Source organism: Salmo salar, chromosome ssa18 (genome assembly GCF_905237065.1).
Source record: "Salmo salar chromosome ssa18, Ssal_v3.1, whole genome shotgun sequence".
Taxonomy (NCBI): domain Eukaryota; kingdom Metazoa; phylum Chordata; class Actinopteri; order Salmoniformes; family Salmonidae; genus Salmo; species Salmo salar.
In genome coordinates this window covers 5,957,316-5,972,751 of record NC_059459.1, presented here as the reverse complement: position 1 = coordinate 5,972,751, position 15,436 = coordinate 5,957,316, and the positions used below count along the sequence as shown (strand labels likewise).

Here is a 15,436-nt window from a genome sequence, read left to right as displayed (position 1 = left end):
ATATGCATATACTTATTATATATGGATAGAAAACACTCTAAAGTTTCCAAAACTGTTTGAATGGTGTCTGTGAGTATAACAGAACTCATTTGGCAGGCAAAACCCTGAGACATTTTCTGACAGGAAGTGGATACCTGATGTGTTGTATTGAGTTTAAACCTATCCCATTGAAAAACACAGGGGTTTAGGAATATTTTGGCACTTCCTATTGCTTCCACTAGATGTCACCAGCCTTTACAAAGTGTTTTGAGTCTTCTGGAGGGAGATCTGACCGAACAAGAGCCATGGAACGGTGATGTCCCATTAGACACCTGGCGCGCTACTTCATGTTGGGTACCCTCGTTCCAATACGTTATAAAAGGCTATGCATTCGTCCACCTTGAATATTATTCATGTTCTGGTTAAAAAAGGCCCTAATGATTTATGCTATACAACGTTTGACATGTTTGAACGAACGGAAATATATTTTTTCCCCCTCGTTCATGACGAGAAGTCCGGCTGGCTTACATCATGTGCTAACGAGACGGAGATTTTTGGACATAAATGATGAGCTTTTTTGAACAAAACTACATTCGTTATGGACCTGTGATACCTGGAAGTGACATCTGATGAAGAGAATCAAAGGTAATGGATTATTTACATAGTATTTTCGATTTTAGATCTCCCCAACATGACGTCTAGTCTGTATCGCAACGCGTATTTTTCTGGGCACAGTGCTCAGATTATTGCAAAGTGTGATTTCCCAGTAAGGTTATTTTTAAATCTGGCAAGTTGATTGCGTTCAAAAGATGTAAATCTATAATTCTTTAAATGACAATATAATATTTTACCAATGTTTTCTAATTTTAATTATTTAATTTGTGACGCTGACTTGACTGCCGGTTATTGGAGGGAAACGATTTCCTCAACATCAATGCCATAGTAAAACGCTGTTTTTGTATATAAATATGAACTTGATAGAACTAAAAATGCATGCATTGTCTAACATAATGTCCTAGGAGTGTCATCTGATGGAGATTGTAAAAGGTTAGTGTATCATTTTAGCTGGTTTTATGGTTTTGGTGACCCTGTCTTTGACTTGACAAAACATTACACACAACTCTTGTAAATGTACTGTCCTAACATACTCTAAATTTATGCTTTCGCCGTAAAACCTTTTTGAAATCGTAAAACGTGGTTAGATTAAGGAGATGTTTATCTTTCAAATGGTGTAACATAGTTGTATTTTTGAAAAATTAGAATTTTGACATTTATTTGGATTCAAATTTGCCGCTCTTGAAATGCACCTGCTGTTGATGGAGTGCACCACGGGTGGCACGCTAGCGTCCCACCTAGCCCCAAGAGGTTAATAATTTTTGAATTTGGCGCTCTGCCATTAAACCGGATCCCGTTAACGGGATTTCAGCCATAAATAGTTAAAAGGTACCCGCTGGACGGACACACACACACTCACCCATCTGAGTGCGGAGGCGGACTCTGAGCTGGCCATGGTGGACATGACGTCCATCAGAGCTTTGGCCGTGTCAGAGAACTTAGAAATCAACACTGGTGCTGGAACCCTGAGGGACACAACATACATATTCAAATCACTTAAATACTTAAACACATAGACCACAGTCAGACCTAAGACAGTAGGCAGGTTTCCATTGACCCAGGTTTATTTGACAAAAGCATTGTCGCAAAAAATATAATTGCGACATGTGTAATGGAAATGGCAGATACAGGAGACATTATTTTAGAGGCCAGTAGACGTACTACCAAATTCTCCAAAACAACGTTGGAGGTGGCTTATGGTAGAGAAATTAACATTGAATTCTCTGTCAACAACTATGGTGGACATTCCTTCAGTCGGCATGCCAATTGCAGTGTCCCTCTAATTGCACACTGGCCTTTTATTGTCCCCAGCACAAGGAGCACCTGTGTAATGATCATGCTGTTTAATCAGCTTCTTGATATGCCACAACTGTCAGTTGGATGGATAATCTTGGCAAAGGAGAAATTATCACTAACAGGGATGTAAACAAATGTGTGCACACAATTTTAGAGAAATAATCATTTTGTGCATATGGAACATTTCTGGGATCTTTTATTTCAGCTCATGAAACATGGGACCAACACTTTACATTTTTGTTCAGTATAAATGAAAACACACCCTAGCAGGTAAATGTCGGATCTATTTTTTTTAAATGTCGATAAAAAAAGATTTTTAAATTAAAAGAATCGCTGGACAAGTTTATGGAAACATATCTAGTGACCACAGTTAGCATGGGTGAGAGCTGTGATAAACTGTGGGACTAACCGTTTCATAACCAGGTTGAGGAGGTAGGCTACAGCAGCCAGAGACTCCCCTGAATCCACTGCCTCCAGGGTGGTCATCTGAAACCAGAGAAAGACACCAAGTTTAGTCTGAAAACAAACTATTTTTCTCCTGGTTAGCCCAGAGTATTGTCCACTGTACGTATGAATTCTGACTTCAATGCAGGAGCAGAACGCAACAGAGAATAACATTCATCTTAATATGCCTCCAGTTCTTACGCACTTGCAAGCATCCAATGCAATTACACCTTTGTAGGGGGGTCATTCATCTAGTAATATTCAAACTATGATAGACAGGCATAAGCAGTAATTAGGCCCTACTCACCAGAGCTGCAAAGTACTCTGTTTCCGTCTCCTTCCCTCCCTGAGATCGAATCACCTCAGTTACCGCAGCCAGCACTGCACATATCTATGGGACGAGACAGATACGAATAGTGCATATCTTTGGCAAGTTATTGGTTTAGACCCTATGCAGCTGAGAGGTTAACATAACATCAATACTATAGTACAACAGTGATACACGGTTGATGTCAGCTTCAGTTATAACATTTTCATTTCCCCTTTATTTAACTAGGCAAGTCAGTTAAGAACAAATTCTTACTTACAATGACGGCATACTCTGGCCAAACCTTAACATACAATGCATTCGGAAAGTATTCAGACCCCTTGACTTTTTCCACATTTTGTTACGTTACAACCTTATTCTAAAATTGGTTAAATAAAAACTTTTCCTCATCAATCTACACACAATACCCCATAATGACTAAGCAAAAACATGGTTAGAAATGTTTGAAAATGTATTAACAGAAATACCATATTTACATAAGTATTCACACCCTTTGCTATGAGACACGAAATTGAGCTCAGGTGCATCCTGTTTCCATTGATCATCCTTGAGATGTTTCTACAACTTGATTGGAGTCCACCCGTGGTAAATTCAATTGACTGGACATGATTTGGAAAGGGTTAACTGTCTATTTAAGGTCCCACAGTTGACAGTGCATGTCAGAGCAAAAACCAAGCCATGAGATCGAAGGAATTGTCCGTAGAGCTCCGAGACAGGATTGTGTCAAGGCACAGATCTGGCGATGGGTACCAAAATATTTCTGAAGCATTTAAGGTCCCCAAGAACACAGTGGCCTCCATTCTTAAATGGAAGAAGTTTGGAAACACCAGGACTCTTCCTGGAGCTGGCCGCCTGACCAGAGTTCCTCTGTGGAGGTGGGAGAACCTTCCAGAAGGACAACCATCTCTGCAGCACTCCACCAATCAGGACTTTATGGTAGAGTGACCAGACGGAAGCCACTCCTCAGTACAAGGCACATGACAGCTGGCTTGGAAAAGGCAGCCAAAGATTCTCAGACCATGAGAAACAAGAAAACCAAGATTGAACTCTTTGGCCTGAATGCCAAGCATCACGTATGGAGGAAACCTGGCACCATCTCTACGGTGAAGCATGGTGCTGGCAGCATCATGCTGTGGGGATGTTTCTCAGCGGCAGGGACTGGGAGACTAGTCAGGATCGAGGGAAAGACAAATGGAGCAAAGTACTGAGATCCTTGATGAAAACCTGCTCCAGAGCCCTCAGACTGGGGTGAAGGTTCATCTTCCAACAGGACAACGACCCTAAGCACACAGCCAAGACAGCGCAGGAGTGGCTACGGGACAAGTCTCTGAATGTCCTTGAGTGCTCGAGCCCAGACTTTGAACTCGATTGAACATCTCTGGAAAGACCTGAAAATAGCTGTGCAGTGACACTCCCCATCCAACCTGACAGAGCTTGAGAGGATCTGCAGAGAATATTAGGAGAAACTCTCCAAATACAGGCGTGTTAAGCTTGTAGCATCTTACCCAACAATACTTGAGGCTGTAATCTATGCCAAAGGTGCTTCAAAAAAGTACTGAGTAAAGGGTCTGAATACTTATGTAAATGTAATTTCAGGTGTTTCATTTTTAATAAATTGCAAACATTTCTAAAAAACTATTTTTGCATTGTCATTATGGGGTACAGTGTGTAGATCATTTTAAGAATAATGCTGTAATGTAACAAAATGTGGAAAAAGTCAAAGGGTCTGAATACTTTCTGAATGCACTGTACGTACACTGTTACCAGGTCATTTAGAGAAGTAAAGTCCCCCAGAGTTACACACCTCTTTATGGGCAGCTGAGTTGGACTCCCAGAAGCGCTGCACCTTTCTGAAGGTGAGGTTAGAGCAGTCTGACAACCCGCTGAGGAAGGTCCCTGCGCTCCTCTCTGAAAGGGCCTGCTCTGCCGTCTCCTCCATACAGGCATCTCCCCGGTCACCCGCACCCCTCTCCAGGGTTCCTGCCTGCAGCTCGTTGTGCAGTTTGAGTGCATCAACTGTCAGGTCACTCTTCTCTGGAGAGCGAGAGAAGATATCAGTATCTAAGGGTCATGTACTACTGACTGGTAATGCAATTATAAATTCAATCATTTTCTAATCAAGTGACAATGCCCAAGAAGTCTGTGTTTGGAGGATATTATGGAACCGGTGTTGTTAGGCCCGAGACAAACGAGTTACCAACATATTCAAATAATGATTGACATATTTTAATTAAAAACCTTATTTAGATCAATTTATTCATACTATTTCATTCTTCCACAAGATATAGTCGCGAAACAAATCTAGGGTTGCTACCCAAGCCGGCTCGTTCTATTGTTTCGGTTGCCAGAGAAGGGACCCAGTCGTTCAGTCTTCTTGTTCTGTATCTATGGACGCAAGACCCTGTCATTCATTCCAAATGTTCCATTGCCATACTGGATTGCAACGTTCTTATCCCTTGCTTGCTGGATAGCCAACTAAGGCTAACTTACAGTCACGTCAAACATTGCAGACAGAATAACAGTAGTTGCATTTGTTTAAGCTGTTTCCTAGTGACATTTATTTGAATACTTCCATAACAATGAGCTAATGACGTGCGATTTCACCTGGCATAGACAATGTGCTCTCTCGTTATGACACTGTTGTTCAGAGGAGCTAGCCAACAACACCGCTAACACAATCACTTCAAACTGAAGCTGGAAAGACTGCAAACTAGCTGCACTTCTTTTCATTTAACCTTTTTTCAATTCACATTTCTTTGTTTATATCCATAAAAACTTTGCCAGCTGATTCATGATTTCGACTGGCGGAGAAACACTGCCTGCCTCCCTCCCTCTCTCGACCCCTAACGTTAGACGTTCATTACTATGGACAGTTGGAGATAGAATTTGAATATTTTAACAATGTTGCAAATGTCGGAGACAGACAGTAAGGTTTACACAAATCTCCGCTGTTAAACTAAAAGTTAGTCTAAAATAAAATGTGCGATCATGTCTAGATGCTTTTTATAGTGGAGATCAAGTTTTTAACTTCCATGCCTGTGCTGATGAGACCGTGGATTGCGCAGTCAGAAGGAACAGAGTAAAAAGTGGTAACTTGTGGAATAGACACCGGCTGGAATGCGCTTTTAACCAATCAGGATTCAGGATTAGACCCACTCGCTGTATAAACGCAGTTCTTAGGCATGACGGATCACGTGGTTTATTGCTTAAATATAGAGACTGAGGGATGTACAATAGGTTGTTTTGGGGTCGAAAGTTTAGAAATATTCAATGAAATAGTGTATTGCACAAACAAAACTTTCCAGGTCACGATTCCCCAACCATAAAACAGTCCAAAGCCCGTAGCATAGGATTGTGTTAGTTAGAACAACAATGGTCGGCACTAGGCTAGTTGGAGCTAGCATATGATATGGCTCATATGTCAGCATAGCTGTATTATTAACACAGCAATGAGCATGGACTCAAACGACATTGACAACTTTCCAGAAAGTTACGTTGCTAACAAAAGTTGAAACCAGCTAGCCTTTCTTTATTTGTTTGTTTATAAAATGTGTAATAGACTCTTTGCTAGCTAACTTCGCTGGTTGGCTGGCTGGCTGGCTGACTTTCCACGTGTTATCTCGTCTCAGGCCGAACACGCTGCAAATGCTTACCCGAGGGGCGGCTGAAGAAACGGCTTTTGGCAGCCTGTCTGAATCGGCTCGTCTGGGGGTTTGAGTCGCTGCTGTGTCCCTTTTTCCATCGCTTCAGTTTCGATGAGGCCCCAGATTTTAATTTTCCAGATTTCACCATATTTTCAAATAATACTAACCACTCTGGCTCAGCAAAGCATTTGTCGCAAGTGGCTCTGTCGCTCTCCTGATGACGTAGCGGGGACGCGATCGCCCAAGTCTTCTTCTTCTGTGGGTTTTATGTCAGACTACAACCCAAAAAGGTTTATTACTGCCACCAACCGGACGGAGTTGAAAAAACTACGTATAAAAAAAAACATGTGACAGGGAAAACTAACTTAATCCACCCAAAATAAAACAATAAAAAACATCTTCAAATCTCCCTTCTCAGGCTCTATGACCTGAAAGGATGGTATGGCTTTTGACATTTTTGTATTTATTTTTATTTCACCTTTATTTAACCAGGTAGGCTAGTTGAGAACAAGTTCTCATTTACAACTGCGACCTGGCCAAGATAAAGCAAAGCAGTGTGACACAGACAACAACACAGAGTTACACATGGAGTAAACAATAAACAAGCCAATAACACAATAAACGAGTCAATGACACAGTAGAAACAAAATAAAGTCTATATACAGTGTGTGCAAAAGGCATGAGGAGGTAGGCAATAAACAGGCCATAGGAGCGAATAATTACAATTTAGCAGATTAACACTGGAGTGATAAATGAGCATATGATGATGTGCAAGTAGAAATATTGGTGTGCAAAAGCGCAGAAAAGTAAATTAAAAAAAACAGTATGGGGATGAGGTTACTCCAAGCAACTCCTCAGCCGAGAAGTCTTTCAGTCCAAGCAACCGTTCCGCCGCATCCACAATAATATCTATTTTCCTGGACTTCCTTTCCACCTTGACACTGCAATTAATCATCACAGGCTAGATAAGGATCATATCACCTCCAACTTACCTGACACCCTAGACCCACTTCAATTTGCATACCGCCCTAATAGACGATGCAATCGCCATCGCACTACACTCTGCCCTATCCCACCTGGACAAGAGGAATACCTATGTAAGAATGCTGTTCATTGACTACAGCTCAGCCTTCAAAACCATAGTACCCTCCAAGCTCATCATTAAGCTTGGCCCCTTGGTCTGAACCCCGACTTGTGCAACTGGGTCCTGGACTTCCTGACGGGCCGCCCCAAGATGGTGAAGGTAGGAAACAACACCCCCACTAAGCTGATCCTCAACACAGGGGCCCAACAAGGGGGCATGCTCAGCCATCTCCTGTACTCCCTGTTCACCCATGACTGTGTGGCCATGCATGCCTCCAACTCATCATCAAGTTTGCAGACAAGACAGCCTACACGGAAGAGGTGAGGGCCCTGGCGGAGTGGTGCCAGGAAAATAACCTCTCCCTCAACGTCAGCAAAACTAAGGAGCTGATCGTGGACTTCAGGAGACAGCATGCCCCCATCCACATCAACAGGCCGCAGTGGAGAAGACGAAAAGCTTAAAGTTCCTCAGCGTACACATCACTGACAATCTAAAATGGGCCACAAACACAGACAGTGTGGTGAAGAAGGTGCAACAGCCTCAGGAGGCTGAAGAAATGTATCTTGGCCATGAGACCCTCAAACGTTTACAGATGCACCATTGAGAACATCCTATCGGGCCTTGTCACCGCCTGGTACGGCAACTGCTCTGCCCACAACCGCAGGGCTCTCCAGAGGGTGGTGCGGTCTGCCCAACGCATCACCGGGGGCACACTGCCTGCCCTCCAGGACACCTACAGCACCTGATGTCACAGGAAGGCCAAAAAGATCATCAAGGACACCAACCACCCGAGCCACTGCCTGTTCACCCCGCTATCATCCAGAAGGCGAGGTCAGTATAGGTGCATCAAAGCTGGGACAGAGCGATTGAAAAACAGCTTCTATCTCAAGACCATCAGACTGTTAAATAGCCATCACTAGCCGGCCTCCACCCAGTACCCTTCCTTGAACGTAGTCACTGTCATTAGCCGGCTACCACCCAGTTACTCAACCCTGCACCTTAGAGGCTGCTGCCCTATGTTAATAGACATGGAATCACTGGTCACTTTAATAATGTAACACTTGTCACTTTAAGAATGTAATGCTTGTCACTTTAATAATGTTTACATACTGTTTTACTAATTTAATATGTATATACTGTATTCTAGTCAATGCCATCCAATTCAACTATTGCTGTATACTAGGCCTGCCCTGACCCCAAAAAATCTTGGTCGACCAAATGACATATATTCTTTCGATCAATCGATTGGTCCAAATCTTTAAACGTCAATTTTCCATATAAAGACACACCAAATGTGTTTTAATAAGACAAATGCCTCAATAAGGCACCAGAGATCTAGATAACCAGAACCAAAAAAATCTTAACCTGACCCAACTATGCCTCCCGAGTAGCTCAGCGGTATTTGGCACTGCATCACAGTGCTTGATGAGTCACTACAGACCCACATTACTTTGAGAAGCTCCACAGGTCATTAGTGGTTATGTGTTAAGCCAATCAGAAATACTATCAGATCCCCAATGGTCACATTTATATGCCTACATTTGCACACAGGCCAGGTAGACTATAGGCCTACTTCTTACTCAACATTGACAGGAGTGTTCCAAACAAAATACAATGACTGTCACGATTCCCACCGACGGTGGCGCCCCCTCCTGCTCGGGTGGCGCTCGGCGGTCGTCGTCACCGGCCTATTAGCTACCACTGATTCCCTTTTTGGTTTTCCCTTCTTTTTTGGTTTTGTGCACCTGTGTTTAGTTTGGTTAATTAGCGGGGCTATTTATGTTAGCTGGTCCGCTTCTGTGTTGTGCGGGATTATTTCTATTGTGACGGCTCATGTTCGTGTCGCGCTATTTTACGCCGTGTGTATTTTCTCCCCTGTCTTTGGGAGTATTTTGTTTGATGAGTGAGTGTACATTAAATACGCCACTACCCTGTGCTCGCTGCTTCCTGTGCCTCATTCCTTCACCACGACTGCCAATCCGTTACAGAATCCCGCACCACGAAAAGGCATGGAATCAGCAGGAGCAGCGGCCACCCCTCTCCCCTCGATGGAGGAATGCGTCCTCCACCACACTACGGTCCTCCACCGCATAGGATCCGCGATGGACCAGATGATGGAGAGGATGGACCGATGGGAGAGAAGTGGTCTCCTCTCTCCACCTCCGGCTCCTCCGATGCAGCCACCTCCTCCTCCCACTACGTCTGGCTCAGGCGCGCTTCGTTTGGCGCTCCCGAGGGAGTATGATGGGGCGGCGGCTGGGTGCCAGTGATTTCTGCTCCAGCTCGAGCTGTACCTGGCCACCGTCAGACCTGCTCCCTCAGGAGAGGAGAGCGTGAGTGCCCTCGTTTCCTGCCTGACGGGCCGAGCTCTGGAGTGGGCTAATGCGGTCTGGAATGGCCCAGACTCGGCGAGGGACCATTATCCATTATCCACCTCAGGCAGGAGACGAGGAGCGCTCAGGACTTCGCGTTGGAGTTCAGGACCTTGGCTGCTGGGGCGGGGTGGAACGACAGGGTCCTCATAGACCACTATAGATGCAGTCTCCGGGCAGACGTCTGCAGGGAGCTGGCCTGTCGAGATGCCGCTCTATCCCTGGACGAGCTCATCGACATGTCCATTCGTTTGGACAATCTGCTGGCTGCCCGCGGGCGTTCGGAGAGGGTCCTGCCCGTTCCACCTCCGTGCACCCCCGCCCCTACCCCTATGGAGGTAGGGGGGGCCGTGCCAAGGGGCACCAGAGGAGCTGGCTCCTCCTGCACCAGCTGTGGTCGGAGAGGACACACGGCCGACCGGTGCTGGAGGAGCCAGTCTGGGAGTCGAGAGGGCAGGCAGAACACTTCTCGGTCACCCCAGGTGAGTCAGCACCAGATTCACCCAGAACCCCCTGTTGGTCACGTGTTCTTACCTGTTTTGTTTTCAAAAATTTTTCCCTCTTCCCAGCATAGGGCGCTAGTCGATTCAGGCACAGCTGGGAACTTCATGGATCGTGGACTTGCCATTAAGCTGGGCATTCCGCGGGTGCCGATAGATCCCCCCCTTCCCCGTGCACTCCCTAGATAGCCGACCATTAGGGTCAGGGCTAGTCAGGGAGTCTACGGTGCCACTGGACATGGTAACGCAGGGGAATCATAAGGAACGCATTCGTTTTTTCCTTATTGATTCGCCTGCGTTTCCGGTGGTGCTGGGGGTCCCCTGGCTGGCTGGTCACAATCCCCGTATTTCGTGGAAACAGGGGGTTCTCCAGGGGTGGTCAGAGGAGTGTTCAGGGAGGTGTCTAGGAGTTTCCATAGGTGCCATGTCGGTGGAGAGTCCAGACCAGGTGTCCCCCGTGCGCATTCCCCCTGAGTACGCCGATTTGGCGATCGCCTTCTGTAAAAAGAGGGCGACTAAATTACCACCCCATCGACAGGGGGATTGTGCGATAGACCTCCAGGTTAACGCTGCGCTTCCCAAGAGTCACGTGTACCCCTTGTCACAGGAGGAGACAGCGGCTATGGAGACATATGTCACTGAATCCCTGGGACAGGGGTACATTCGGCCCTCCATCTCACCCGCCTCCTCGAGTTTCTTTTTTGTGAAGAAAAAGGAGGGAGGTCTGCGTCCGTGCATTGATTACAGAGGTCTAAACGCTATCACGGTGGGGTTTAGTTACCCACTACCTCTCATCGCTACGGCGTTGGAATCATTTCACGGAGCACAGTTCTTCACGAAACTGAATCTCAGGAGCGCGTATAACCTGGTGCGTATCAAGAAGGGAGACGAGTGTAAAACCGCCTTTAGTACCACATCGGGCCATTATGAGTACCTCGTCATGCCGTATGGGTTGAAAAATGCTCCAGCCGTCTTTCAATCCTTTGTTGACGAGATTCTCAGGGACCTGCACGGGCAGGGCGTGATTGTCTATATCGATGACATTCTGATATATTCCGCCACCGGCTCCGCGCATGTGTCCCTGGTGCGCAAGGTGCTTGGTAGACTGCTGGAGCATGACCTATACGTTAAGGCTGAGAAATGTGTGTTTTCCAAACGAGCCGCTTCCTTTCTGGGTTATCGCATTTCCAACACGGGGGTGGTGATGGAGTGTGACCGCGTTAAGGCCGTGCGTAATTGGCCGACTCCAACCACGGTGAAGGAAGTGCAGCGGTTCTTAGGCTTTGCCAATTACTACCGGAGGTTTATCCGGGGTTTTGGCCAGGTAGCGGCTCCCATTACCTCACTGCTGAAGGGGGGGCCGGTGCGTTTGCGATGGTCGACGGAGGCGGACGGAGCCTTCAAGAAGTTGAAGACCCTGTTCACCGACGCACCCGTGTTGGCGCACCCGGACCCGTCTCTAGCATTCATAGTGGAGGTGGACGCATCCGAGGCTGGGGTGGGTGCCGTGCTATCACAGCGCTCGGGTACGCCATCGAAACTCCGCCCCTGCGCTTTCTTTTCGAAGAAGCTCAGTTCGGCGGAGCGTAACTATGATGTGGGGGACAGGGAGTTGCTAGCGGTGGTAAAAGCTTTGGGGGGCTAAACACCCCTTTCTCATCTGGACCGACCACCGAAACCTGGAGTACATCCGGGCAGCGAGGAGACTGAATCCGCGTCAGGCAAGGTGGGCCATGTTCTTCGCCCGGTTTAGGTTCACTATCTCCTATAGACCGGGTTCCCTTAACACTAGAGCCGACGCGCTGTCCCGTCTCTATGACACGGAGGACCGGCCCATCGATCCAACTCCCATCATTCCAGCGTCTAGGCTGGTGGCACCGGTGGTATGGGAGGTGGACGCGGACATCGAGCGGGCATTAGTGTTGGAACCTGCGCCTGCGCAGGTTCCAGTGGGTCGCATGTATGTGCCGCTCGGTGTTCGTGATCGTTTGATTCGATGGGCGCACACGCTACCTACTGCGGGTCATCCTGGTGTGGCGAGGACAGTGCGGAGTCTCAGGGGGAAGTACTGGTGTCCCACCTTGGCTAAGGACGTGAGGTCCTATGTCTCTTCCTGTTCGGTGTGCGCTCAGAGTAAGGCTCCTAGGCATCTACCGAGAGGGAAGTTACAGCCCCTCCCCGTTCCACAACGGCCATGGTCGCACCTGTCTATAGATTTCTTGACAGATCTTCCCCCCTCTCAGGGGAACACTGCGATTCTGGTGGTTGTGGATCGGTTCTCTAAGTCCTGCCGTCTCCTCCCATTGCCCGGTCTCCCTACGGCCCTGCAGACTGTGGAGGCCCTATTTACCCACGTCTTCCGGTACTACGGGGTGCCGGAGGACATTGTCTCTGATCGAGGTTCCCAGTTCACATCCAGGGTCTGGAGCGCGTTTATGGAGCGGCTGGGGGTCTCGGTCAGTTTGACCTCCGGTTTTCACCCCGAGAGCAATGGGCAGGCGGAGAGGGTGAACCAGGAGGTGGGCAGGTTTCTGAGGTCGTATTGCCAGGACCGACCAGGGGAGTGGGCGAGGTACATTCCCTGGGCTGAGTTAGCCCAGAACTCACTTCGCCACTCCTCTACTAACATGTCACCCTTTTAGTGTGTTTTGGGTTACCAGCCGGTCCTGGCACCATGGCACCGGAGCCAGACCAAGGCTCCTGCGGTGGAGGACTGGGTACAGCACTCCAAGGAGACCTGGAGAGCCGTCCAGGACTCCCTGAAGGAGGCCAGTGGACGGCAGAAGAGGAGTGCTGACCGCCACCGCAGTGAGGCACCCGTGTTCGTACCGGGAGACAGGGTCTGGCTCTCGACCCGTAACCTGCCCCTCCGCGGATAAACAAGGTGTGTTATCGGTTACAACTCCCTTCCTATTACCGTATTAACCCCTCGTTTCATGCGTCTCCTCAGGCCGGTGGTAGCTGGTCCCCTGCAGGAAGGTGAGGTGCCGGAGGTCCCTCCACCCCCTCTGGACATCGGGGGGTCCCTGGCGTACAGCATACGGGCCATTCTGGACTCGAGACGCCGGGCGAGGGGCCTGCAGTACCTCGTGGACTGGGAGGGGTACGGCCCAGAGGAGAGGTGCTGGGTGCCAGCGGAGGACGTCTTGGACCCATCCATGTTGAAGGATTTCCATCACCTCCGTCCGGATCGCCCTGCGCCTCGCCCTCCGGGTCGTCCTCGAGGCCGGTGTCAGCGCGCTGCGGGAGCCGCGCGTCAGGAGGGGGGTACTGTCACGATTCCCACCGACGGTGGCGCCCCCTCCTGCTCGGGTGGCGCTCGGCGGTCGTCGTCACCGGCCTATTAGCTACCACTGATTCCCTTTTTGGTTTCCCCTTCTTTTTGGTTTTGTGCACCTGTGTATAGTTTGGTTAATTAGCGGGGCTATTTATGTTAGCTGGTCCGCTTCCGTGTTGTGCGGGATTATTTCTATTGTGACGGCTCATGTTCGTGTCGGCGCTATTTTACGCCGTGAGGATTTTTTTTTGGGGGGGGGGGGGCACACGGGGAGATTGGCGGAGTCAGGCGGTAGACCTGAGCCAACTCCCCGTGCTTACCGGAAGCAGCGTGGTACTGGTAAGGCACCGTGTTATGCTGTGAAGCGCACGGTGTCTCCAGTGCGCGTTCATAGCCCGGTGCGCTATAGGCCAGCCCCCCGCAAGTGCCATGCGAGTGCAGGCATCGAGCCAGGACGGATTGTGGGTCTCCCCATCCTGGTCAGTCCTGTGCCTCCTCTGCGGACCAGGCCTCCAGTGGGTCTCCCCAGCCTGGTGAGTCCAGTGCCTGCGCCCAGAGCCAGGCCTCCTTCATGTCTCCCCAGCCTGGTGAGTCCTGGGCCAGAGCCGCCAGAGCCGCCCGCCTGTCCGGAGCCGCCAGAGCCGCCCACCTGTCCGGAGCCGCCAGAGCCGCCCGCCTGTCCGGAGCTGCCAGAGCCGCCCGCCTGTCCGGAGCTGCCAGAGCCGCCCGCCAGCCCGGTGAGTCCTGTGCCTGCGCCCAGGGCCAGGCCTCCTTCATGTCTCCCCAGCCTGGTGAGTCCTGTGCCTGCGCCCAGGGCCAGGCCTCCTTCATGTCTCCCCAGCCTGGTGAATCCTGGGTCAGTGCCGCCGGAGCCGCCCGCTAGCCCGGAGCTGCCAGGGTCGCCCGCCAGCCGGGCGCAGCCAGGGACGTCCGCCAGCCGGGCGCAGCCAGGGTCGCCTGCCAACCGGGCGCAACCAGAATCGCCCGCCAGCCGGGCGCAGTCAGGGTCGCCCGCCAGGCCGTTACAGCAAGTTCAGGGAGTGAATATATTTAATAAATAAATAAACAAAACAAGAAACACAAACAGCGCACCGACATGAAACAGAAACAATGAGGACTAGGGAGAAACGAAAGGGAGTGATATAAAGTGCAGGTAATCAAGGAGGTGATGGAGTCCAGGTGAGTGTCATTATGCGTGTAATGATGGTGACAGGTGTGCGCCCTAACGAGCAGCCTGGTGATATAGAGGCTGGAGAAGGAGCACACATGACAGTACCCCCTCCCCGATCCCGGGGATCAGGAGCAGACCGGTCACCTCTGCTAAGGCGCGGGAACCTGTTGATCCGGCTGAGGCGCGGGAGCATGACAACATCTAAACAAAATGAATGTCTCACAACATGACTGCTATGAACCCAATATACATCATTGTGATATTTTCCTCTACTTTTCCTGTTATTAAAAGTAGTTTTTCTGCGTTGTTTGTAATTTACTTTTTTACTTATTTTGTACATAATGTTGCTGCTACTGTCTCTTATGACCGAAAATAAAATAATCAGAACAGTGATGCTCACTTCGAACCGGAAGAAGCTTTTTCCTTTAACGAGTCCGACGAGAAGGATATACTGCTTTCCCGGTAATAGGCCCAAATCCGTCATTTGCGTGAAGAAAAGACGAAGAAAAAGGGGACGGAGGTCGGGCTGCCTTCTGAGAATTTGTAGGCGAGCGAGTAAACTCCCACTGCCATCCATTCTATTGGTGCAATCATTGGAAAATAAAATAGATGACCTACGATCAAGATTATCCTACCAACAGGACATTAAAAACTGTAATATTTTATGCTTCACCGAGTCGTGGCTGAACGACGACATGGATAATATAGAGCTGGCGAGATTTTCCA

At 48.8% G+C, this 15,436-nt stretch overlaps 1 protein-coding gene across 1 annotated transcript in view; it reads right to left on the bottom strand.

Moving 5' to 3' along the window:
- rrp12 (ribosomal RNA processing 12 homolog) overlaps window positions 1-6,547 on the bottom strand; it is a 30,371-nt gene extending 23,824 nt beyond the window's left edge. The window contains 5 exon segments of the mRNA XM_014154327.2: window positions 1,454-1,559; window positions 2,300-2,376; window positions 2,642-2,725; window positions 4,467-4,696; window positions 6,316-6,547. Of these exon segments, the coding sequence (XP_014009802.2) occupies window positions 1,454-1,559; window positions 2,300-2,376; window positions 2,642-2,725; window positions 4,467-4,696; window positions 6,316-6,454 (636 nt within the window). The 5' untranslated portion in view covers window positions 6,455-6,547.
- Between the last annotated feature and the right edge of the window lie 8,889 nt (window positions 6,548-15,436).